This window comes from Typopeltis vanoorti, chromosome 5 (genome assembly GCF_054136105.1).
Source record: "Typopeltis vanoorti isolate ZY-2024b chromosome 5, IOZ_Tvanoo_1.0, whole genome shotgun sequence".
Lineage (NCBI taxonomy): Eukaryota > Metazoa > Arthropoda > Arachnida > Uropygi > Thelyphonidae > Typopeltis > Typopeltis vanoorti.
The window spans coordinates 74,051,582-74,078,823 of NC_143553.1; the positions used below are offsets into that span (position 1 = coordinate 74,051,582).

The 27,242-nt window shown below is 35.2% G+C and overlaps 1 protein-coding gene across 4 annotated transcripts in view; it reads left to right on the top strand.

Annotated features, from left to right (window-relative positions):
* LOC150106534 (uncharacterized) overlaps positions 1-27,242 on the top strand; it is a 355,589-nt gene that overhangs the window by 207,422 nt on the left and 120,925 nt on the right. For all 4 annotated transcript variants that reach the window (XM_090393178.1, XM_090393180.1, XM_090393177.1 and 1 more), the window contains exons 7-8: positions 8,737-8,820; positions 16,477-16,542. In XM_090393178.1, coding sequence (XP_090249304.1) covers positions 8,737-8,820; positions 16,477-16,542 — 150 coding nt within the window. The remainder of the gene's footprint in view (positions 1-8,736; positions 8,821-16,476; positions 16,543-27,242) is intronic.

Here is a 27,242-nt window from a genome sequence, read left to right on the forward strand (position 1 = left end):
TCAAAGATTGATAACATGTTCCAGTTTATAAAATCATAACTAAATATTCTTATCTTTCTCATTTAATCTGCATTAAATGAGAAATACTGTTGTCTCTTCTTAATTCTATCCAGTAAGGGTTATTGTTTATCACATTCTGGTGGCAATTGTGTAGAGACATCCCATCATAAAAGGTACAACTAGTCAGTAATATAGCTTTTTGATGATTTTCTGTTTGTCAACAACACGTCTGTATCAAGGATGCCAAAACCCTTATTGTATAGAGTAGAGTGCATTCAGTAAATGTAAGTGCAAACTTACATTTTAAAAGTTATTGTTCAATTTTCATGGTTAAACCAGTGGCATAGAAGAGGGGGGGTCCACCTCTGGCGGTACTTTTCACGTAAGACACAATTTTATTTTTCAATGATTCTTTTATATATGTTAACTTAGTAATTTTTATTATTTAATTAATAATTAGTTTTTAACAACTATACTTACAACTAAACATAAACATAGTGTTTTAATTTATTTCCATGTACGTTGTTTTGACTTTTTGTAGTATTTTTGGTGTGTATTGAGAGGGGCGGCAAAAGCGCTAGCTACGCCACTGGGTAAAACCTATGTAAGATATAAGTTCTAAATAAATAAAATCATTTTGCAAAGTTTATGAATTGTTGCTGAAAATCTTGTCAGTCAAGAATTAATTTCGTTTTTAAAGGTTACTTTATATAAGTGCATCTGGTCTAAGCAGTACTTATACCTATTTCTAGTGAGTTAAATTTCACATAAATTGCCTTCTGGTGTTTTTCAAATAACAGTAATATGCTTATCATAATGTCTTAAGATCTGGTATGGGAATAGTAGAAATTTGTGATTTTTTGCAGGACCTTCTCTCCAGCTATAAAAGTCGTCATTAGTTGTTAAGATCTTGGAGAAATTAGTGAGGGACCATAATACAGCTTTGTGCAGATGAGGGCAATATTATCTGTGAGAGTGTGTATGGGGGAGCAGTATCAAGGAGGCAGAAGGTTACAAGTGGGGCCCCACAGGGCTCCGTACTGGGACCTCTATTGTTTAACCTTTATATCAACTAAAATAAACATAGTGTTTTAATTTATTTCCATATACGTTGTTTTGACTTTTTGTAGTATTTTTGGTGTGTATTGAGAGGGGCGGCAAAAGCGCTAGCTATGCCACTGGGTAAAACCTATGTAAGATATAAGTTTTAAATAAATAAAATCGTTTTGCAAAGTTTATGAATTGTTGCTGAAAATCTTGCCAGTCAAGAATTAATTTCGTTTTTAAAGGTTACTTTATATAGGTGCATCTGGTCTAAGCAGTACTTATACCTATTTCTAGTGAGTTAAGTTTCACATAAATTGGTTATTAGTAATAGTGCAGATGTGGTAGCCCTGCAAGAGGATTTGAATAAACTGAAAAGATGGGCAAATGAATGAGGGTATCAGTTTAATGCAGCAAAATGTAGTCTTGAAGTTTGGGATACAAGGGATCTGGGGGGGGGTGATTGATAGAAACCTGAAATTCAGGGAACCTATTGCAAAGGTGGTGAAGGTAACCCAAAGGATTGCTGCAATACTGAGAAGGATGCTGACCTGCAGAGATAAGAGTTGTCATTCAATTGTATAAAGCCTCAATCAGACCACACTTGGACTATTGTTCTCAAATTTGGTTCCCAGGATTTGAAGAGGTTAAATAATTATTGTGGAAGGGGTGCCGAGGTGGATAACAAAGATGTTTTCAGGACTGTACAATGTTATTTATGAAGACAGGCTGAGGGAATGTGGACTGCAGAGTTTGGTGGATAGAAGAAGAGGTGATATGATTCAAACTTTTAAACTGTTGAGAGGTAGTTACAGGGTTGACACGGGGGAGTTCTTTCACTTAGTGGAACAGAGGGAAGGAGTGAGGACAAGGGGCCATCCCTGGAAATTGTGCGCATTTTTTTTGCATGGAGGATGGTTGAACTGTGGAATGCATTGCCTCATAGTGTGGTGAGAGCACGAATGGGCCTCCTGCGATGAGCCTTTTGACTCCGTGGAGGCCTGAATAATAATACTAATAATTTTCAATTCTCCATGGAATCTGAGGACTTATAATGAGGAAGCCACCTTATAATTACATGATCCTCTGCCTACAATGCACTATCTGAACTATACTATCTGCCATCAGCAACATAGCTATCATGTGTTTTCTCTGGTTTGTCTGTTTTGTGGAACATAAAATCTGAGTTTCCAGGAAAAAACCATGCCATCTCCATATAAGATTAGCTCATTCACCTTCAATTGAGAAAGCCCATATAAAGATTCCTATCATCATGAAATCAAAATTGTCTTTTTCACCCAAAGGTGGAATATACACTGAATATTGATTATAGTAAATTTATGAAATTATGTCAGAGTAAGGGTTCCATAAATCTGTATTCTGGAAATATTGGTGTCACTGTAAGGAAAGTAAGAAAAAAAATTATTCCATGCCATGAAAAATATGCAAGGAAGGCAACGGGTAACCACCTTGCATCATTATCTCCCTAGTAATCAGCTGCAACCCCTCTCAAAGAGAGGAAGCCACAGGATCAGATCAGATGAAAAATATATGTATATAATTTTTAAAATGTTCCTCCCCAAAACAACAACAACAAAAAAATAGTTGTTTTAAATGAAAGCTGCACTAATAAAGGTCAACAGTTTATGATTTAGTGAGAATATTTATGAAAGGTAATACACTCATTAATTATTAATTTCATTCTCGTTAATTTAAGGAGTAATATTTTTCAAAAAAAACAAGAAAGAAAGAAAATAAAGAAATTCAATATGCTTTCAGGAAACTTGTAAATGGTTGGCAAAAGAAGTATCACTGACTACTGTATTTTGTCCACCCCAGTCATGTTGTTCTTAAATTTGTAACCTGATCTGTATAGCAGATAATGTCTTCCCTCTTAGTTGTGGTTTGGATCTCACTTTGTTTTTGGTAGGATTGAAGTGGCTTGAAAAATTACATGTTTGGTTTTATTGAGCAGGATTGGATACTCAAACCCTTAGTCTGCACCTAGTACTGATGTATTTAATTTACATGGGCAGGAATCACATTTTTATATATATATGTATGAGGGGGGGGGTATCCAAAAATAACTGGAATTATTAAAAAAAAATTTTTATTAAAGTTTATAATACCATATTCTAGTTTCCTTCAGAGTATTTTCCATGTGAGTCAATGCACTTGTCCCAACATTTTTTCTACTGGTGGAAGCAGTTCTAGAACTGTTCAACTATAATACTGTTTATGGCCTCCAGCGACTTTTCTTTCACTTCATCCATATCAACAAATCGCTGCCCTTGTGTGGTTTTTATCTGTGGGAATAAAAAAAAATGTCACGTGGATAGAGATCAGTCGAGTAGGGAGGAGAACAGCCACCATGTTGTTTTTCGTCAAGAACTATTACAGACATTTCATTTGCAAATCTGTTAATTTGCTAGCATTTACTCCATGACAAATTCGTATCTTGAGAAACTTTCTCAGTGGTCTTTCAATGATTTTCATTGATTACTTGGTGAACCTTTTTGATGTCATCATTTCTGCTTGTTGAAGGTCAGCGAGATTGTGGTGGGTCTTCAACTGACATGTCCCCATTTTTGAAATGGGGAAACCACTTGTATACCTTCATTTTAATTGAAGTGTCATCCTTAAAGGTTTGCCAAAGCATAACAATAGTTTCAGCTGCAGTTTTATCCAAAAGAAAACAAACTTTCATGCACACTCTGTTTCTTGTGGTAAGCCATCACAAAATCACCAAACTTGCTTGTAAGCACTAACAAAAAAACAGCCAGAACAATGAACCAGTTCACACAGGATGATGCCACTTGTCAGACTGGTGTGGAAAATTGCATACTTACAATGCCTAGTGGCATCATCCATAACTAGAAAATGCATGTGTGCCAACTTCAGATTCCAGTTATTTTTGGTACTCCCTTTGTGTGTGTGTTTATATGAATGACTTAGAGTAAATATATAAGTCACACACTTGTAAACAGTTATGGGACTGTAGCAGTTTATCTTTATTGTACTAATGTATCTTGTAAAGTTTATTATATTATTTCATCTTCTGTTATTTATTGTTCCCAGTTGACCTGTTATGGCCAAAAAGCTAGCCTCCTTGTAAACCTGTTCTTGATGACAAGAGGGTTAATTCTGTCTGTCTTTTGAGGAAGGAATAATGAATATTTATTGAAGAAAAGCCATGTCAGAAAAAAATGCAGAAAAGTAAGAGCATTTGAAATGAAATGTGTAAGAATAATAAATAAGACTTACTGGTCAAAATACAAAACAAATGAACAAGTCAAGTCAAACACAAAGTAAACTGTAGCGAAGATAACATGGAGATCATTATTAAACAGCAATTAAAATGGTTGGACACCTCACACTTGAAGGAAAGCTCACAATTATTGAGCTTCAGAGGGATGGGTGAAATAGCCAGAGATTGTGCCAGATGGCAAAGATTTCTTATTCATAAGGGTCTCAACCCATCACCTGATGGATGAGGAAGAAGTTTTTTGAGAAAGGAAAAATGAATATCCATTGAAGAAAATCCATATCATCTTTGTATTTTATTTTTATGTGAATCATACTCGTGGAGGGCATTTAGTCTATAGTACTAATATACTACTAAAACACTGATATTAATTTTGGGCTGAGTTGTAGATGCTTTGAAAACCCTGCTCTAAACTTTTTTTTTTCAAGTCACTTCAGGCCTCCAGTAAGTAGGGTGATGGAATTCATCTTCTACCACCTGACATTCACAAAATGTTCACTCCCACACAAAATGATTTAAACCCACAGCCTGTTGGTTGGAAAATGAATATGCTAACCAAGCCAACCAGGCTAGTGCATGTGTGTGTATGGGGGCAGGGGGGGTTTATGTGACTGCTGGAGAAGACAAACTTCTTACCCTGTGTGGTGGCCAGGATAAGAATAGCACATAGTCCATGCATGTCGTATGAGGCAACTAAAATGGGTACTCAGAGAGGGTAATGGATGGCAATGCTGTAGCCAATGAAGTTTTAACTGAGACTCTGCTATTGCTGTTATCCTCCTGCCAAGATCAGAGCTGGCTTATAGCTCAATAATACCCCATCCATAAATTTTCTTCTACAGATAACGGGAAATATGAAAACCTTCTTGCTTCACCCATCTAGCCCCCCTCCAGCGAGCTTCTTAGTGTTAAATAGGTGTGCATACAAGGTGTGTGACAATTTAATTCCAAGAACACCTGCATAGCGTCATCCATGTGATGATTTGTTTTAACTAATGCGTGCATAAACCTTGAGCTGATAGAGCCATTTGCTAGTCGGCTATTGCAAAAACAATAGAGATCCGTGTGTAAACTTAGGCATAAGAATGTGATCAGAATTTGGAGCAGCATGTCAACATCAAATTTTGTGTGTGTAAATTGGCGAAACTGCTACAGAAACATTGTAGCTGTTGAAAGTAGCATATGGTGTGGATGCTCCGAAAAAGTCAAGTGTCTTTAAGTGGCATAAGAGATTCAAAGGTAGGAGAGAAGATGTGAATGACAATGACCCCAGAAGTGAACAGCCAAAAACAAAAATGACAGACACAAATGGGAACACAGTGAGAGATTTGGTACAGTCTGACAGACGATTATGTGTGCGATTAATGGCTGATAAATTGCAAATGAAATGAAAAACAGTCAGGGTAATTTTAACTGAAGAATTGGGTATGCAAAAGATTTCTGATAAGTTTGTGCCTCGAATCTTGATGGATGAACAGAAACAGCAGCAGCTTCAAGTTGTGACTGATCTTTCTGTAAATAAGCACCTTTCAGAGAGTAATTACAGGTGACAAAACCTGGTGCTTCCAATATGATCCAAAAACAAAACAGTACAGCATGTAGTGGAAAACTCCAAGTTCACCACATTCAAAAAAAAAAAAAAAGCATGCATGTCACATTCACAATTCAAGACCATGCTGGTGTGTTTCTTTGATCACAAGGGGAATAGTCCACTATGAATTCATTGAACAGGGACACACGGTCAACCAACAATGCTATTTAGAGGTGCTGAAAAGATTTCAAGATTCTGTTCAGAGAAAAAGACCTGAATTGTGGCCTGACAAGTGGATCATCCATTATGACAGTGCTCCAAGCCATAGTGTGCTCATCGTGAGAGAGTTTCTGCCCAAAAAATCAATTGCTGAATTAGATCATCCTGCTTATTCACCCAACTTAGCTCCCTGTGATTTCTGGCTGTTTCCAAAATTAAAAGCTGCGCTAAAAGGATGAAGATTTTCTGACATCGTTGATATCCAGCATAATGTGATAAAGGAACTCGAGTATTCTGGAAAAAGAGTTCGAGGCCTGTTTCCAAAAATGGAAACACGGTCTAAACCAATGTATAAATGCACAAGGGGACTACTGCAAAGGCGCAAGTGGCCACTAATGTATAGTTCTGAACGTAGGTTTTTACAGGTGCATTCCAGGAATTAAATTATCACACCTCATATATAGGTAGCAATGATATTTTTTGTGTCTTCTTCAGACAGAAAAAAAATCATGATCATTATTTATTATTATTTTTTATCCATGAATATAAATGTTATATCAGTTGTCGCAATGGTTATGGAGGAAACAGAAGATCACAGTCCTGTCTCACCACGAAGAAGTTATTCTCGTAGTCACTCTCATAATCCTTGTCATGGTATCATAATCCTCCTCATGTTAGAAGATGATATAATGCGAAATGGGCCCCCCCCCCCCCTCTAGTAGATCAAGTTTTCTCACACAAGACACAACTGCTCTCTAATTAGACCTAGGATACAGCTACATTTGTGTTGTGAGAACATGGAGCCTTGTCATACCTGTTACAGTAGGACGATAATTGTCCCTGGTTTGATTATGACAAGTTAATTTTGCTTTATTTAAAAAAAAAAAAAAAAAAAAAAAAAAAAGAAAGGAAAGACTTAGAAAGCTGGTTGTGCCTTTTATGTAATGAACTTTTATATGTTAAGATTTTCATTGTTTGTTGCTGGAAATTGTGATTGTACTCTTCACTCACTTACCAGTTTCATGTAGCCATAAGCATAAATAAATAAATGTGATATCAGTGCAAAAGATAATCTATATTACCTAGAAAAATTAGTGAATCAATTAATTTGTTTTTCTGCACCAGTGGCAGCCGGTGAAAATTTTAAGTGTGGGTGCTGCATATACAAAATAAAAAAAAATCATTTTTTCCTAATCAGTAACCAATTTATTAATAAATAAATTTACATATTAAAAAATTGCTTTATTAAAAATATTTCACCCTCACCACGAACAAACACCAATAATAAAAGTATCGGTACACACAATAAATAATGGAAAAAACTCACGTAGAAAGATTATTTATTAGTATAATTTTCGCCTGTGTGTCACAGGCATCTTCAGTACATTACTGAAGATGTACTGAAGGCGAAAATTATACTAATAAATAATCTTTCTACGTGAGTTTTTTCCGTTATTTATTGTGTACCAATATGTCTACTCACGGTTTACCTCTTTTAAAACTTACCAATAATAAAAGTTTTGTATCTCACAGAAATAACGCACGCAAGCATACAATACACTGCCCAAATGAGCAGTGTCGGAATCACTTGTAACATGCAATGACAAGCGTAAATGAATATCGGCGAGTCTAGCTGCAATTGTCACGGTAATTCTAACACTGCGTTAGATCACAGTGCATTTGTTTTGTGTAACAATAATTGAAAAATATAACTCTTTTCATATTTACAACAGTGACACTCATCATAATTCAGCCTTGTATCTATAATAAATAAATAATTATATGCTATTTAACAAAATAAAATAATATTTACAAACAGTAGTTCACTTTCACCACGAACACACACTAATAATAAAAGTTTCATATCTCACAGAAATAACGCATGCACGCATACAATACACTGCCCAAATGAGCAGTGTCGGAATTACTTGTAATGTGCAATGAGAAGCACAAACGAATATCGGCGAGGCTAGCTGCAATTGGCCTAACGTGATAATTCTGACATTGCGTTAGATCGCACTGCCTTTTGTTTCATAATCTAAAGAGTTAATCGAACAATTCCAATTATTAGTTATTCAATCAATGTCAAAACATAAGATGTAACTTTTAACATCTTGTATCGCATTTATATAATGTTGTAAGCATTGTTATTATTTATAAATGCAAACAAAATTTAATTTTTTCATTTTTTCCTTGGGGGTGCTGAAGTGTTGCAGTGCTTATGTACGAGCCGCCACTGTTCATCACTACAAATGACAACAATAAACAGGCAGCGTTCGAACCACATACTTTGCAAAGAATTTTTATAAAATGTTGCATTTTATAAAAATTTATCAGTCACTTGCTTTATGGTAATAATTCTGATAATTTTGTCTTAAAAAAGTTGAATTTTTTCAAAACCTACAAAATTCTGCTTATTTCGGTGGCTATTAACATATTTAAAGTAATTCTGTATTTATTGAAAGAAGTTTACTTATTTTTCTTTCTGAAATAAGGTTGTACTGTTTATAGTATAAAGGTATTATAGAAATGTCTTTGTACTATTATGTTATTAAGTATTAAGGCTTATCTTGAATTATGGATGATTAAGTTAAGGATCTTAAATTAAAGCTTATTAAAAATTATATTAAAACTTTTCTCTCTCTCTCTCTCTCTCTCTCTTTTTTTTTTTTTTTAGTGATCTAACAACAAAACTTCAGTTGAAAAAATTACCTGTAATACCAACTAGCACATTGCAAGAGCATCCTTCTCTAACAGTTTGGTGAGTTTTCTATTTTGTTCTCTCTCTCTCTCATGATTTATTTTATTTTTTCACATGAATTTTAATACATTGTCTGATCATTTATATAATTGAATAAACCTAGTAGGAAACTTGAAGAACCTCTTTCCAAGCCTTTCTTCAACCAGTTCTCTCTAGTTGGTCAATCTCTGGAATTTGGCAAGTAGGATTTTTTTTTTCTCCTGGAAACACGAGTTTTTCACCCTTCTCAAAACTTGACCGTAGAACTCATGCCTCCATAGTACAGATGGAAGATTGAGAATATTGTGCCCTTCAATTAGAAAAAAACTTAAGTTTGATTCTCGTCATTACGAGAGGAATTTTTATATGGACTTTTTCATTTGAAGGTGAGTCAGCTGATCTCATACAGAGGTAGCAGGGTTTTTTATCCCATGTACAGACAAATCGGCCTTCAGAACGCATGCAATTTACAGATAAAAAATTGAATTAGTACTGGCGTTAGATGGCATTGATGGTAGTTGTGTGTAGTAGGAGAGACAGATGTATGGAGCAGAGTGCCTTCCCACAATGAGGCCTTGGACTCCTTGGAGGTGTCACATAATAATAATATTACAAAAAATGAGTGTCAGAGATTTGAAGCCATGAGATGATGGATGTTGCCTGCTATAACCCCCCCCCCCCAACACACACACACACACACACACACACACACCACCACTACTCCATGAATAGTGGTGGTGTGTGTGTGTGTGTGTGTGTGTCACCTGAAAATAGTTCAGGTGCAAACTTGTTTGCTTACACTTGGATAAAGGATTAAACCAAGTATATAATTTCTTGGTATCTTTAATTTATGATATGTTGTCAAGTCCTACTTACTGCCTTGTTAACATCAAGTTTACTTAATTCCTTATATACCTCCTGATGACCATTGGCAGTTCTTCCTCCACATCAGGCTCCTCATGATGTCACATTAATGTGGGTGAAATACTCTGGTTAGGTACTTATGGAGTACTCATTCTACATATCACTTGCCATATATCAAAAGAACTCTCTAGGATTTTTCTTGGTTTGATGGACTAATTTATATTCTTTCCACATTTTTGCTGTCTTTACCAATTGAGTTGCCTTCCTGACCTGTTGCAATCCTCATAACTGATTATTACCTTTCATCTTGTGCTTACTTTTTTGTACAGCCTTCTTTTTCCAGATTGAATGCTTAATCTTATATGTGGTTTATTTCTACATGGCTAGTGTAAACACATTAGTGGCAGAGGCATATTTTACGCATGTCAAGGGAACACTAGCTGCACTGCACATTCGTGGACAAAATTATGTGGTTGCATTATGAAGTAAAATTAAACAACTTTGTATAAATTAAACATAGTACTAATAAATAAATATTTAATAATATCAGCATTCAATTAAACAACTTTGTATAAATTAAACATAGTACTAATAAATAAATATTTAATAATATCAGCAGGTATATTAAATTCATAGCTTATCTTGTTATTTGATAGTTAATACTGTCAGAAACTATGCACATGCTATTGTCAGTTTTTTAAGAAGTATTGAATAGATACTTCTTAAAAAACTGACATTAGAATTAGAAGAACGAGACAGGGTATAGAAAGATAAGCATGAATTTGTTGAGTTTCTGAACGCTAGCATGCACTGGAAGAAATGTGAATTAGGTTTTAGTATGTTGGATTTGGTAATCTCCTTACAGGATATGGTTCCGAATGAAGTAAAACCAATCCATTTGTTGGTGAGATTGATCATTAAGTATTGCTTTGGTCAAACAGGAGATTATTGTCAAGAGGGAATATGTGGAATTATAAGGCAGATTTATTTTATTTTTTTATTTTTTATATTGATTCCATACACATCAAGTAAATCGACCTATAAGCACATTAGTGCCATGTCTTGGGTGCAGGTGAGGCCTTAGAAGTTTATTGATATTTCTTTTGAAGAGTTCAGGTTGTAGTTAGGAAATGCTTCTTGTGGTAGGCTGTTCCAGTACATGGAGGTAGATTGAATAAAAGAGGAAGAAGAAAAGCAGTTTCAGTGTGCTTGCAGTTGCACAGTAAAGAGATACTGAACAGATGAAACAAAAAGTAGAGAAATAGTGGTTTCCAGTTCAGTGGAGCAATGACCATTGAAATACTTGTAGAATAGACACAAAGTTGAAACACTGCATCTATGAAATAGAAGTTGATGTGACATCTATGAGCCAAATTACTTTCCTCTGGACAGCATTAGATGATTATGGAAAGCTCTGTAGCAACTAGAATCAATCTAACAGATAAGCTTAGGTGTTGATGGTTATTCATGACTTATTTTTCACGGTATTAACAACACCACACACACTTTTATCACAAAGATGTTTTATTAACGCTTATATATTTCGCTGATTTTCAACTCGGCATCATCAGAGCACAACACACTTGTAAACACGACAGTGAGTGAGTGAAACAATATAATTGTAAAAGACAAAAGATCTAAAGTCCTATTTTTTGGCGCCCTCTAATGGGAAAAAACAGCAGCTATCCAGGAGTTTTTCTTAGGATAACCGTCTCCCAAATTTTTGGCAAATTAATGCAACCATATTTGTTAAGGTTGGGAGAATTCTTCAAAGCCATTGCTGACTCAAAAAATAATCTTTCAGATCTATAACGACTCCTAAATAGCACATTCGTTTTTCTCCATCTAATCTTCTGTGAAGGAGTGTCCAGAGCGTGGTCTGCCAGTCCCGACTTGCCATAGTAATAGTAGCGAATGTATCTTTCATGTTCTTCCAGGCGGATGTTCACTGATCTTCCCATTTGCCCATAATGGTCACAGTCACACGGTAATAATAATAATACTATTTACTATTTAGTAATAATATTATTATTACAAAAGCCGATAAAGGAAATGCAACAGTTATCATGAATAAAGAAGAGTATAACAGAAAAATGCAAGATCTCATATGTGACATTTCCACATATCAAATTATACATAGAGACCCTATGATGTCTCAAAAGAAAAAAGTTCGAAAATTACTGAAAAAAGTGACATCATGGCCCAAAGAAATCATCAGGAAAATAAAACCAATTCATATTAAACTACCCTGTATTTATGGATTACCAAAAATCCACAAAACTAATATTCCCCTATGCCCCCATAGTTGATAGCATAGATAGTCCCACATAAACTGGCCAGGCATTTAGCCAAGTCGCTTGTCCCCCTTACTGGCAACTTCTCTACTTTTGTAAAAAATTCAATCCATTTCAAAACACTGGTTAAAAATCTAATCCTAAAAGATTCAGACATAATGGTTAGTTTCAATGTCACCTCCTTATTTACCAATGTACCACTTATAGACACTCTTGATTTAATCAAGTCTAAATTTCCCCCAGATATTTTTGAATTATTTCAATTTACCATGAATGCAGGTTACTTTACATGGGGAGGAAAATTCTACAGACAGATTAATGGTACTGCTATGGGTTCCCCCCCCCTCCCCCGTTAGCAAATTTTTACATGGAACACTTTCTAAACAAAGTACTTACCACAGCTACATACAAGCCACAAGTGTGGTTACGCTATGTAGATGATGTGTTTGCCATCTAGCCCCATGGACAAGACACTTTGGATGCTTTTGTCACCTACCTAAACAGCCAACACCCCAAAATTCACTTCACAGTAGAAAAAGAATCAAATAACTGTTTACCATTTCTTGACACAGTCACCCACCTTTCAGATGGATCACTATCTTTTTCTATTTACAGAAAGCCTACGCACACAGGAAGATACCTACATAAACAATCACATCATCATCCAGTCCAACAGTATGGCATTTTAAAAACAGTTACACACAGAGCCAGAGCCATTTGTTCTAATGATACAGCTCTGACCACTGAACTCCAATACCTGCGCCATACGTTCTTAGCCAATGGCTACAATCCCTACAAAATAGATAAAATATTACATAGGCCCATTACTTTGCCCCCCCCCAATACACAAGAATACAACATGACCATTTCTATTCCCTATATCAGAAAAGATAGCCAAAGTATTGTTGAAACATGGCCTTCACACCACTTTCAAACCTCATGTCAAGTTGGCAACTCTGATCCGCTCACCTAAGGATAAACTTCACCCTTTAGCACATCCAGGAGTGTATGAAGTGCCTTGTGACTGTGACTTGGCCTATTATGGGCAAACATGAAGATCAGTGAACATCCGCCTGGAAGAAAATGAAAGATACATTTGCTACTATTACTATGGCAAGTCGGGACTGACAGACCACACTTTGGACACTCCTTCACACAGGATTAGATGGAGAAAAACGAATGTGCTATTTAGGAGTCGTTATAGATCTGAAAAATTTATTTTTTGAGTCAGCAATGGCTTTGAAGAATTCTCCCAACCTTAACAAATATGGTTGCATTAATTTGCCAAAAATTTGGGAGACGGTTATCCTAAGAAAAACTCCTGGATAGCTGCTGTTTTTTCCCATTAGAGGGTGCCAAAAAATAGGACTTTAGATCTTTTGTCTTTTACAATTATATTGTTTCACTCACTCACTGTCATGTTTACAAGTGTGTTGTGCTCTGATGATGCTGAGTTGAAAATCAGCGAAATATAAGCGTTAATAAAACATCTTTGTGATAAAAGTGTGTGTGGTGTTGTTAATACCGTGAAAACTAGAATCAATACCATAGGTTGACCATTTCTGCAGAAAACTGGTTGATCCCATTCACTATCCAGTTGTAGCATAGTATACACTGATAAAACATGTTAGTGTGTGTATTTCAAACTAGAATGCATCTGGAACAAGCATAGTAGAACTGTATTTTTTTTTTTTTTTTCTACCGAGAGTTATGCTGATATGAAATAGTCATAAAATTAGGCATGCAGTGCAAGAAGGAATGTTATGGAGGCGATATGAGACACTTGGTAGTGAAGAGATGCATGAGGACTATAAAATGCAGGATAGAAAAGTGAAAATATGAAAAAAGAAAAAGCATTATGAGAGGCAATTGGCTGATCAGGCCAAAGAAAATTCAAGAGAATTCTTCCATTATGTGGCAAGAAAAAGAAAGAATTTAATTATGGCTCATTTATGGTGGTAGTAGTGTGACCATGGCAAAGGATGTAGTGGAATTATTTAATAAACATTATCAGTGAGCCAGCCTGGTTGGCCAAGTCATTAGTGTATTTGCTCTCCAAACAAGCTGCAGGTTCAAATCCTACCTTGGGCATGGATGTGTGAGCCATCTGTGACTCTACCACTTCTTCTAGCAGAGGGATTCGCTCCCAAAACCAATTTATTTTTATTCATATGGAGTTTCCTCCCTTTTCTCCCCCATCCCTATTGGGGCGAGTTGAGCCCCTTCATGGGGGGTTAAGTATTTATGGCTGTAGATCCGTGTGTGTTCACGGGGCCGTTTTGCCTGCTTGCGGGTTGAAAAACCCCAGATAAACTGGGGGGAAAGACCCTGCTGCCCACACCCAAGACCGGCTAACTTGGCTATGGCTGTGGAAGATCCTTAAGCTCCTCACATCGGCAACGGGAATCGAACCCAGGACACTCCTTCCTCAGTCATATGGTTGCGAAGCGCAAAGCCACTAGGCTAACCGCGCGGATCCCAAAACCAATGAGGTACAATAGTGACCATACAACATCGAAATGACATTACATGTGAATAACTAGCTAACTAACACTATCAGTGCACTGTATATTATTCTGATATATGCTGATAGTGTGAATGATAATGATGCCATGCAACATCTAGAAGTGAGGGAAATGTTAGTGCAACTAGAAGTGAAAAAATCTGAAGTATATCAGGTGTTGAGGTTGTTAGATGTTAATAGGGGTCTTGATTTAGATAATGTATCATCTTATATTAAAGGATGTGCAAAAGAGTCAGCTATGTTCTTGACATGGTTGTTTAATGAACGTCTTGCATTGGGAAGGATTCCTAAGGACTTTAAAAAGAATTAGTGTATTATCTGCACAAAAATGGTTCTAGGAAAGACATTTCCAGTTATATATTGTTCTGTACATTTGTAGTTGTATTTAAGGCACTGGATAGGTTGGTTAGTAATGGCATGTAGGACTGGATGGACATAAGTTTCTTCATAATGGTTAGCATGAGTTTGTGAAGGTTAGGTCTTGCTTTAACTTTCTACTTGCATTTCATGTTAAGAGGTAGAATATATTGGATAAGGTCATTTGATGGAGTGTCAAAAAAACAAGTAGGAGCAGAACCTTGAGAAGACATGGGTGGATAACAAATTGTGTAGATAGACTGGAAATTGGCTCTTTAAATGATACAGCAAGCCTTGTATGATAGGCTGTTTCTCAGCAAAGAAAGTTTACCAGTAGTGTACTATGTGGTATTGTTCCCAATCACCACTACTGTTTATGTTATTTCTTAATGATATTTCATGTGGATTGACAGAGGAGTTCATTGTTTGCTGCTACTGATGATGACAAAGGTAGGCCTTTGTAACTTTAATGTTTAAGCAAAAGTGCAAGGTGTTGCATTTATCACTGTTGAAGTGTGAGATGGTGTACTGTGTTATGTTGGAAGAGCTGTGCTTCAATAGTTGAAGAAGATTTATGAAATGTTTAATAGCAATCTGAAGTTCAGAAGGCATATTGAATGTATTGCAAAGGCTGCACAGCAAATTGCTGCTATGATAGGAAGTACATTGATAAGTAGGGATAAGGTGGTGGTTGTGCCTTTGTATAAAATATTTAGTCAGTACAATATCCATGTTTGGATATTGTACTCAGATACTGTCATGCAATTGCTATTGTGATATTCAAATTGGAGAGATTCCAGCCATACCTAAGGCAGCATCATCTGGACTCTGCCACGTTAGTTATGAGGAGAGGTTACAGGAATGTAAATTGCAGTTTAACGGACAAGAGCTGATATGACAATGATATTAAGTTAGAGGATTTTATTGGATCAGTACAAAAAGGGTTATACATTGAGTGCAAGTTGAAAGTTGGATAATGACAGACCATTTCTGCAAGTTGTATAAAGGTGCAGTAAGGAAGAGACTGAGGAGTAGAATGCTAGAATCATGAATGAATGAATGGAAGGTTCAATATGGCATGCTGCTTACTGATACCATGATTATTCTGTTGATTCCATCAAGCTTGTTGCAATATTAATGATGGGTGTAAAGGTAGTTTTTGTTTGTTGCCTGATAGCAGTGAACTTTCTTCTCAAGATGTCAGCTTTGATTGTGATATCCCAACTTTTCTTTAATATAGCATTTTGTTGTTTGTCACTTTCTAGTAAGTACAGTGCAATTATGTTAGTGCACAGTTATGTTCAGAGGTTTGTCAAATGGTAAATAAAAATTACTTATCCATCTACAGTATATTAATTACAGTCAACCCTCTGTATAGCCAACATATAGTGAGCAAATATATTAATTACAATGAGCCTTCTCTCTATAAGAGACTGCTGAAGAATTCCAAAGTTCCAATGCTATGTTGGAAATTCAGAATACTAAATCTTCCAATATAACTTTTTTTCCCCTTTCCTACAAGTTCACTATACTAAGAGTTGACTATGAATTTTTTTATTTTTGTGTATGCTTTGGTTTTGTTTAATTTTCTGTGTTAAAGAAAGTAAAAAAAAACAAGAATGTGATTATTAATTGCAGTGAAGAAAGGATAACAGAACAGTACAAGTTACTTACTGGTCAGTCAAGAGGAAGAGCCATTGTAAAGTAAGTGTGAACTAAAATCTTATTAAACAAATTAAATTTTTACACTGAAGTACCCTATGAATATATTTCACTTATTAGGATTTGTTTTGTTTGTTTGTTTTAAATGTATCTTTAGGGAACACAAAATCTAACATAAGTTACATTATTTACTAATAATCATATTTAGAGGTTACTTAAGAGTCAAAACTCAATAACTGAAAAGAAATTGCCAACTTGTAAGAAATGCAGAAAACTTAGGAGGACTTTTGGCTTAATGTTTAGTCCCCACTTTCTTATGGTGTGCCCTATTAGGTATCCACTTGGATACTGAACAAATAAGGATGAGCTGGAAATTTGAGATTTACCCAACCAGTTATATCCTGTTTTGGCTTAAACCACAAGCAGAAATAGGGTATAATATGATTAAATGTTGTGCTGACTGGAGCTTCATTGGTTAAAGAAGCCACCCTGATGTTTTTATCAGGGAACCTGGGCAAACAGTGAAAAATTGCCTATGAAGCAAATTCAGCCACAGCAGAATTGAAGATGGGCATCCTCAGCAAAATAAGCATCAATAAAAAAGAAGTGGAATTAGTGAAAGAATTAGAGAAGCATATTGACATAATTACTGTTACTGAGATGAAAGCCAAAACACAGAGATATAGCTATAAGGTATTATGTCTGGCAGTATTGACCAGGAAAAGGAAGGAGTAGCAATGGTATTCAACAATAAACAAAGATAAATGTCTATAATGACAGCCAGTCTCAAGTAGAGTACAGGCAAATATTATAGAGGATTTTCTATAATATTTGCCTGTACTCTACTTTCATTTTCCACTTCTTCCCTAACAGAAGGCACTGTTAGGGAAGAAGTAGAAGAATTTTTTGAGTGATTAGAGAGAATCGATGTCTTCTAAAGAGCAAAATAAGAAATTAATATCAGACATATAGAAATGTTTTGGAAAATTGGAGAAAATGAGCAAAGCTAATCATAATGGTAAAGATCTAAATTTCTGTTTGGGACATGTACTGCTCATTACTAATATCAAAATCCCACATAAAGATGCACAAATTCACAGGGAAAGAATTCACAAGGAATAAGTCATGCTGACTCTTTAGTACTGATAATAATATCTTTGCACTGGTTCAGTATACAAGTATATAGGGAATTTGAAATAGGAAGTAACTACCATTTAATTTTGAGCAAGTTGAAAATGAATATCATACTGAAAAGAAAAATGTTGACAGAAATTTTGAAGTAAACTCAAAATATTTAAATAAAAATGAAAGAGTTTGAAAAACAAGAACCAAACCCTGAATACCCAGTGACAAAATTTGAAGAAAACCTGAATGGATTCAGCAGGGAGGCATGTAGTGAAGCTGTTTACAAGGATAGAAGAAATCAGAACTTCATGGTGAATTCAAGAAATTTAAGAATGCCGTCCTGGAAACCTTTCTTCCAGTTATCAGGTGTCCTGAAAGAACACAGAGTGAAAAATGTAAGTTACATGTAAAAGTGGCTAAAGAAAAGTCATGGGAACGCTTAGATAATAATATAGAAAGACAGATGTCATAGAAGATGCAAAATGTTCTGGAGGCTAATAGGAAAAGTTTCAAAATGAAAGAAACGCTGCTGTAAAAGAAATCAGAGATGATAAAAGTGACATGAATGCTAAACTTCTGGATGTTTGGAGAATTACTTTGAAAAGTTGCTAAATGAAACAGATGACAATGACAGAACAGTGGTGGAAATATCCAAGAGGAATGCAATCAAAAGCATATCAGAATTTTAGCTTGAAAAGCACATTGGAAACATGGAACATAAATATGCAGCTGGAATAGAAGACCAAATTCCAGATGATTGTAGCACATCTCTCATGTTATAATCACCTATACAAATGAAATAAAATCAAATAAAAGGAATATTTCTGCTGTGTTCCATGTAAGATTTCTGCAAACATGCTTAAGAAGAGACTGGGAGTTAAAAAAATACAGAAGAGAAACTTGGCAAAAACAGGCGGCTGAGTTCAGACCAAATAGGGATCGTGGGTATCATATTTTTACTTTCAGACAAATAGTAAAAAAAAATCATGGAAATTTAACATGAATCTATATTTTTTAAGTTTTTGTATATCTGGAAGAGGCAGATGATCAAGTGCCAAGAGAAAAGCTGTTCAAACATTACAGTTATATGGCAAAATGGGACACATGGGAGTATCATACAGGAATATCAGGATGTTTTTTTGTTTTTTTTTGCTTGTACGTAAGATGAAAAACTTGGGTTTTTCATTTCAACTTGCTGCCCTTTTTACATTTTCAGAACTTTTAGCAGTGTTTGGAATGAAGATCTGATAAATGAATTGCCATCCTCTGTAATTGGGTAGCCAGCTTTCTCGCTTGTCATTATGATGATGGTTGATGGCTCCCTCTTTTTGAGCTTAAATGCCAATGCTGGAGTGCCTCGAGGCTCTGTCCTATCACCGACTCTCTCTTTCTCCTGTACATAAATGACCTATCCACAGCATTGCAGACAATAGTACTTGCAATTCATCTTACTCATTTGAAAAACCATGCAATACTCTGTGACATCCCAGGCTATAAGATCTACAACTAGTGCCTTAAACATCTATCTATATACTATTGTTATATCCTTAACTTATCTTACGATTTTATTTGTCTTACAAATTGCCTTCATCTATATTCTTCTAACTTCTACTTTCAAGACATCACCAAAATTTCTACTAATATCTGAGTTATTGCTCCCCGTAGTATCCGTAGTATTTGTATTTTAACTGCGCCCTTTGGGATATTTAGTTCAGGATATTTTATACATAAACAGAGAAAAAGAACTCAAATATCTGAAAGTGTAACTATTGCAGTTGTGACACTATTTCTTGTTACTCAACATTAATTCCTTAAACTTCCCGTTTCTTAACATTAATTCCCCGTGTGATTAGGCTCGAATGTTTCTAAGCGGTGCATTGGATTAACGATATCAGACAACTTTTTTATCATTAAACAAAAGGTTTATTATTTCTCTAAACATGGTACATATCAAAATACTCAACTAAATTACTTACACACTAAAATTAGCTTAATACAAGTAGTTGGGCTATGATTCGACAAAAGTTACTACAATCATGCTGCCACAAAATTTCATACAAAAACATGAATTCACTTAACATGGACAAATTAGATTACCACACACTATTAGATTATTCAACTTCAAGTACACTAACAAAATCATTAACTACTCTAGCACATACTTATGACAATTCTGATTCTCAACACATCACACTAGGCATTCAAATTCCTCAGGCTACTTGATTACTCAATTCACACTAATCAAACTCAACATTAACAAAACCATTTACTTCATTAACACACAACTATGTCATTAACTTTCCTTTTACAATATAGTAGGCACTCAAGATTCTTAGGACAATTAATTATTCACAAATTATCAATTCTGGCTAACTTACTTTTAACACTCTCTATCAAATTCTAAAGTCCTATTTTTATTTCTCCCTAATCACTTTAACAGTTCCTTATTATGACAATGGTACCTATCACAAACAACTTCTAGTTAACATAAGACAAATTTCACAATACCTTTCTCTAGCTTCACTTACGGGCCTTTACTTCTACTGAACGAACTTGCTTGCATATCTTCTTGCAATTCAGGGCTATATAAACATCTGCGCGGTCGGCTGTACTATCCGAAACGAGGACATCGACATCTTCACAGTTTCCTGTGACTCCATGGTATATTTCGCTTTCTACATAGGAATACGGGAATAGCTTTCCCGCTCACCTTCGATTCCTTGTTGTGGCATGAGGATATAAGCCATATCTCTCCACTCAGGAACACCGTGAAATCCACTAGAAGACCAAACCAAAAACCACCGCGACTATCCAAACGTTTCTTCTCCTCTGGCAAAAGGCAGAAAGGCCTAAAGCCTCCTTGACTATCTAACCGTCTTCTCCTAAACCCAAAAGAGCCTACTCCTTAAAAAAAAAAAGCCACGGGGGGGGGGGGGTTACCAACCCTTTTATAGCTGCTTCCCTAACGGCACCCTTTCTTACTTCTCTTTCCTGCTTCCTACTTGTTTTCCATCTGTCTACCAATTGGGTAGCATTTTGCCGCCATACGTCATTTTGATCGGCAACTCGTAACGAAGTTTCTATCCGGGCATAGGCCCTAAGCGATATTCCGTTATTTCTCTTGTTAGCCTCTATCTTAACCCCTTTCAAATACCTTTCTCAGAATTCTACTTAATGCTTAATCTGTAGCCTCTCACATAGCATATTCCATGACTCATTCTTTTCCACTTATGTACTTAACTCTTTCATTCTTAATCACATTACTATATTAATTCTTAGTTAGCTACTCATTTAATACAAATTCTTTGTTTAGTCATAATACATCTTAATACATTCTTTTCTTTTGTTATCTTAACTAAACAATAGACCTTTACATTTTACTCAATTTATACTGAATGCAAGAATATTTTATTAATTAAATCATTCTTTTTATGCAGGGGTTTTTATTTATGTTATTTATTTTTCATGTTACACCATGATAACTGAGAATGTTATATTCTCAGGATATCAGGTGTAACACTATCCTTCAATGGGGCAAGGACAATCTTGTCACATTCAGTGCTACCAAAATACAGTCTTGCCTTTTCTCTTGCTAAGGAGATCTCAGCTCATCTACCCTTATCCCCTCAGTAATACACAAATCACCAGACACGATCAGATCTCTCTCTGCTTGAACTAACGTTTACCTCTGGTCTCTTCTGGCATAAACACATATCAATAACTTTTTCAGCATCCAACAAACTAGGCATTCTCTTTCATTCAAGATGCTATTTTACACCCAGCCAACTCTTAACTATATATAAATCCCAAATCTGCCCATGCTTAGAATACAGCTTACATGTTTTGGGGTTGAACACCTAAAACTTCTCTTAAAATCCTTGACATTGTCCAGAGGAGAGCAGTTCAGCTTGCAGACAATTCCTCTCTTACAAATTCACTTCAACTTCTATCTCACACATAGTGTTTTAACTCTGTGTCTGGTCATTGCTCTACTGAATTGGCAATCATTATTCCTCCACTTTCTGTTGCACCAGTTTCATATAAACTATTTCAAGTACATTTCCAAGAGTCAAACAAAATTGCTTCTGAAAACATCCATGTGATTACAGTACTAACATTCTGTTCAATTAATATTTTATCTTATCTGCAACACAATTATGTTGCAGCACCCCCCCATTTCACTACCTGAAATGGGGGGGGGGGGGTGCTGCAACAAAATTGCACCTGAAGACAGATATATGTAAGAATGCAATATAATATTCTGTCGAGTTATTATACTTCGTTGTATCCTCGCAGATCTATCTAAAACACAGACATGCAGAGAGAGAGAGAGAGAGAGAGAGCGAGATTCAAGGAAAATTACTTCTGAAGATAAATGTCTGTGAGAAGGGAATATAATGTTCTTTCAAACTAATATTTCTCTTCATTTCCTAACTTTCCGTGAAAAAAAGAAAAAAAATGGAGAGAGAGAGAGACAAACAAAGAGCTAGGTTCTTTATGCAAAAATCAGAATATCTGTATCACTTGTGACACTGTATTCTGAATAACAACCAAGCATTAGAATATACTGATTCCTTTAGGCATCCATGAGAGTTTCACTAGAATTGCACTTTCTATTGTAGATTCTTCTGTAATACCATTTTCAGCAAATTCCTAAAAAAAAATTCATCATTTTACCCTATGGTGAATAAATACTGAATTTTTCGCCTTATAAGATATACCGTTGTATCGGACCCATCACATTTTTCATGTTGAATTTTTTGAAATAAAAATTCTTTGCAGTATAAGATGCAAGAATTATGCATCAAAATTTTCATGTAAACATTAGTTGTTTTTTTCAATTTTAAATTTTAATGCATGTATTATCCTTTTGTTTTCCGTGATATTTTTGTTTCTGCCTGCATGCATAGATCATTTCTCTTCGTAAATCTAAAGCACCATGATGGTGACCTTGTAAAATCGATGATTTTTTCTGTTGTCATTAAAGAATCATTTTTGTAGATAACATCAATCTGATCTTCTTTGATCCATTATCCAAGTTTATAATTCATTTTCATTTTCTGGCCATTTTGCTGGTTTTCTGTGGAGATTGTGTTTTTAATAATTTACTTCTATTAATTTCTGCACTACATCTTCCAATGTTTCTTCCAAGTTCATACAATTTTTTCTGTAGACCGAGGCCCAAAGTACTTCTCTGCTGCACTACTGCCATGCGTTTTTGAGTACTCAATCACACTATGCTTAAACACAATTGTATAGCTATGTCTGTGCTTCATAGAATCTGTGGGTTATTAAAAAAAAATTAAATATAAAAATGTATTGATTACTAGTTTAAATGCATGACTGTTAACGACTGTAACTATTCAAACTGATTGCCATTACCAATAAGCGATGGCACACTGTAACTGCACATATGTAAAAAGAAATTGGCATATAAGATTAAGATGCACTGGTTTATAAGACACATATGGCTTATAGGATGCATCCTAGTTTTCAGATACATTGTAGGTACAAAAAAAGCACATCATATAAAGCAAAAAATATGGTACTTGCTGATTAGGATACATCAGATAGAAAATATTTTATTCTTAATGATTCTTCTTAATAATTTCTTCTTCTTAAAGTGAAAACTTCATATTTCATTTTATCTCGGGCATCTTTTTTTGCTATCTAAACTCCAATTTGTCTCACTCTTTTACATTGTTGTTTTACTTTATACTAGGACAATGACCCTTCCCCCTTCACTTTCTTGTTGTTGCTTCTTCCCAGTCACCTGACTCCAGTAATCAGATCTCTTGGTTATGTAAACAAGTTCCAACAAAATGGCTCCATATCTCTGTAGTCAGATGTTTTGTTTATATCTCTGGAAGTTTTTTCACTTGGTTATACTATAAATTAAAGATGCCAAGAAATTATATTCTTGGTTTAATCCTTTATCCAAGTGTGAGCAAACAAAGCTTGCACATGAAGTAACTTCATGACTGAGCCACTTGTATATATGAGGGTTGTTTGAAAAGTTTGGTAAAAAAATAAGCTAAACACATTTTTTTGGAAAAAATCACCTTTATTTCTCAACATAGTCTCCATTGAGGTCTACACATTTGGTCCAGCAAGTTTCCAATTTTTTCATCCCATCTAAAAAGTGGGATTTCAAATTGTGCAAATTAGTCATTAACATAATCATTAACAAAATCTGAGCCAAATTTTTAAGTTTGGAATAAGAAGGTCACTCTGGGCCAAGTCCAGAGAATACAGTAGATGTGGAACCAATTTGAACCTCAATTCGTGCAATTTTGCCATTGCAATGGCCAATGTGTCAGATGGTGCATTGTCTTGATGAAAGAGCACTTTTTTGTGTGCCAATCGTGGCCGCTTTTCTTCAGTTCTTCTTTTAAACGTTCCAACAGTGATAAATAATAGACTCCTGTTATTGTCTTACCCTTTTCCAAATAGTCTATCATGATAATTCTTGGGAATCCAAACAAATAGTGGCTATCACCTTCCCAGCTGACAAAATGGTCTTCGCTTTTTTCAGTGCTCTTTCACCAGGCATTGTCTACTGTTTTGGCTGCTGCTTGGACTCGTGTGTAGTGGTGGATCCAAGTTTTGTCTACAATCGCAGATTGATGCAAAAAATCCTGCAAATTGCTATTAAACAACCAAACACTGCATTGAAATGTCTTTTCACATGCGTTTTTGATCGACAGACAACAATCGGTGCACCCATTTAGCACACAGCTGTTTCATGTGCAATTTTTCTTGCAGGATATTATACACCCATTCAGTTGAGATGCCTGCAATCCCATGCACTTTCATTCGACTGTCTTCTATAACGATACCATGGATGCCAGTCATTTCCTTCATTAATGACCTCAGTCGGGCTTCCGGAGTGTGCTTCATCTTCACTGGACTTACAACCACATTTAAACTCATTTATCCAAAAATAAATAGTCTTTAATGATGGTGCAGAGTCCCCATGAGCTGCATCTAACTCGGCTTTGATCTGCGCTGACATCCAAATAAAGGTATTTTATCACTGCACGAAACTCGTTTTTCTCCATTTTTATGAAAAATTAGAACACTGTCATTTTAAATGTTTGCCAAACAAGAACTATGCATTGCACATGGCTAAAAGTTTGCCAGGGTTCATGAAAAAGATGATACATGCTAACACTGGTATGAAGGAACCAACTGTGCTGCCTTCTATTGGAAATTTACCAAACTTTTCAAACAGTCCTCATAGAGGCTAATGACTTCACATCACTTGCCTTAATATTCCATAATGCAAAGCACATATCCTTACAGACGTGTGAAGTCATGAAGTTACTTCACATGCAAACTTTGTTCACTTACACTGGATAAAGGATTAAACCAAGAATATAATTTCTTGGAATCTTTAATTTATAGTATAACCAAGGAAGTGGAGTGATATGATAGAGGTCTATAAATGTTTGAGAGGACTTTATAGGATATCAGTTGATAAAATTTTTCATTATATGGTAGGAGAGGACAAGGGTTAAGAAACAGGTTAGATCCTCTTAGCTGAAGGAAAAGCTAAAGAAAATATCGCTCAGTGTTATTGAGAAGGACGAGAGAAAGTTTCCCCAGAAATCACACTAAATTGTCTAGCTGTAGTGCAGAATACATCAAGAATGTCTTGTTTCGTTTTCCATTGTTGATTACAGACATCCTAACATAGAAATACTGACATATCTTTTACAGGTATAAAATAAATTTATAAAATTATAAATAATTTGATACAATTATCTTGAAAAAAAAAAAGATTTGAATTATTTAAAAGAAAAGGCACATATGTATTACATAATCATTTATGTTTTTTTGTTTTTTTTCGGAGGGAGAGGGTTATAGACCTACTCCTTTCTGCTCAAGTAACAGTCCGTAAGCTAACAAAAATTATTGAGAAAGAGAGAAACGAACACATCCAGTAGACGCACTAAAAAGTCCCTAACAATAGCTGAATACACACAAAAATTTATTTTATTTTATTATTATATTTTTCACCTTTCTGATTGCTTTACTGATGTTCAAAACATTTTATTCTGATATTGCTTTTGTAGGATGAAACTGTTTTTTAAACATTAATTTCCCCAATATTACATAATTTAATGATTTATACTTATCAGGAAATAATATAAATGAAAAAATATACAAAATTTGCTAATTTATAATAATCACAATTTAATTTCAGCATCGGAACATTAAAAGTTCTGTGGTACAATTACTTTGGAAAAATAACGAATTCAAACAAAAAGAAAGTGCACATATGTTATCTAGCAGTATTTGTGTGTGGGGGAGTGATAATTTTGGGAGAGGGGGAGTTAGCTATTAAAGACAAATTAATTCTGTTACGAAAATTTTGGAAATAAAATTTCATTTTGACGCATGCACCTACACATGTTTCGAAAGATAAACTGTAGGGAAAATATCACTACTTCAAAACTGCCGCACAATATCAAAATTAGCTGAAAATATGTACATAACAGCTGACTTCATAACTGCCATTTATTTTGATTTGTAGTGAGTGATTAAGGGGAAACCAAGAAAGTTGAAATGCAAAAACCTACAGATTGCATTATAAAAATTATGCATTACATGATATGATTCAGGGGTGCTTTGACCCTTTGATCCACATAGCCTTTAAAGGAATGCAGAGAACCGACCAGTGCTTCTGACCTAATGTCCAGTCCTCACCTTCTCGTGGTGCACCCTTTTGGGTATCTACCTGGATACTGAATGAACAAGTATGGGCTGGCAATTTGGGATTTAGCCAACCAAATTGTATTCTTATTGGTTAAACCAAAATAAAAAATGATGGTACAACATGACAAAATTTCATGCCTGTGGGGCGTCACCTGGTTAAACAAGGCCCCATTGTTTTCGCCAGGAAACCAGGGCGAACAGCAAAAAGTCAACTACTGGAACAAATCTGAAAACACACCTCAACCCAACATCTCCAGAGTTAAAGATCGGTACTATCAACATAAGAAGCCTGAATAGCAGAGAAAGGAAGCTAGCTGAGGAATTAGATAAGTACCATATCAAAATAATAGGGGTGACTGAAACAAAAACAACAAGAACTGATGAGATCTTTCTGAGCAATAAATACAAAATGTTATATTCAGGAAATGACAATCGAAGAAAAGGAGTAGCAGCCATAGTATTCAACACAAAATAAGACGCTAATCTTCTTGAATGGCAGTCAGTCTCAAGTAGAGTGATGTGGGCAAATATGAGAATGGAGAACTGAACAATGAGACTTATTTGTGCCTATGGTCCCACAGAAGAATCTACTAAGGTAGGAGTGGAGGAATTTTTTGAGGCTTTAGAAAAAGCAACTGACACAATGAAAAAGGAAAAGTTGGTCCTTGTTGGGGATCTACATAGCAGAGTAGGAAATGATTGTGAGACATACAAAAATATTTTGGGAAAATTTGGAGAAAAGAGCAAAGCTAATAATAATGGCAAATATTTGTTGGATTTCTGCTCAGGACATGGACTGGTTATTACTAACACCATGTTCCAACATAAAAATTTGCATAAATTCACATGGAGAGAAGAAGCAAGGAATAAGAAAAGTCTCATTGACTATGTTATTG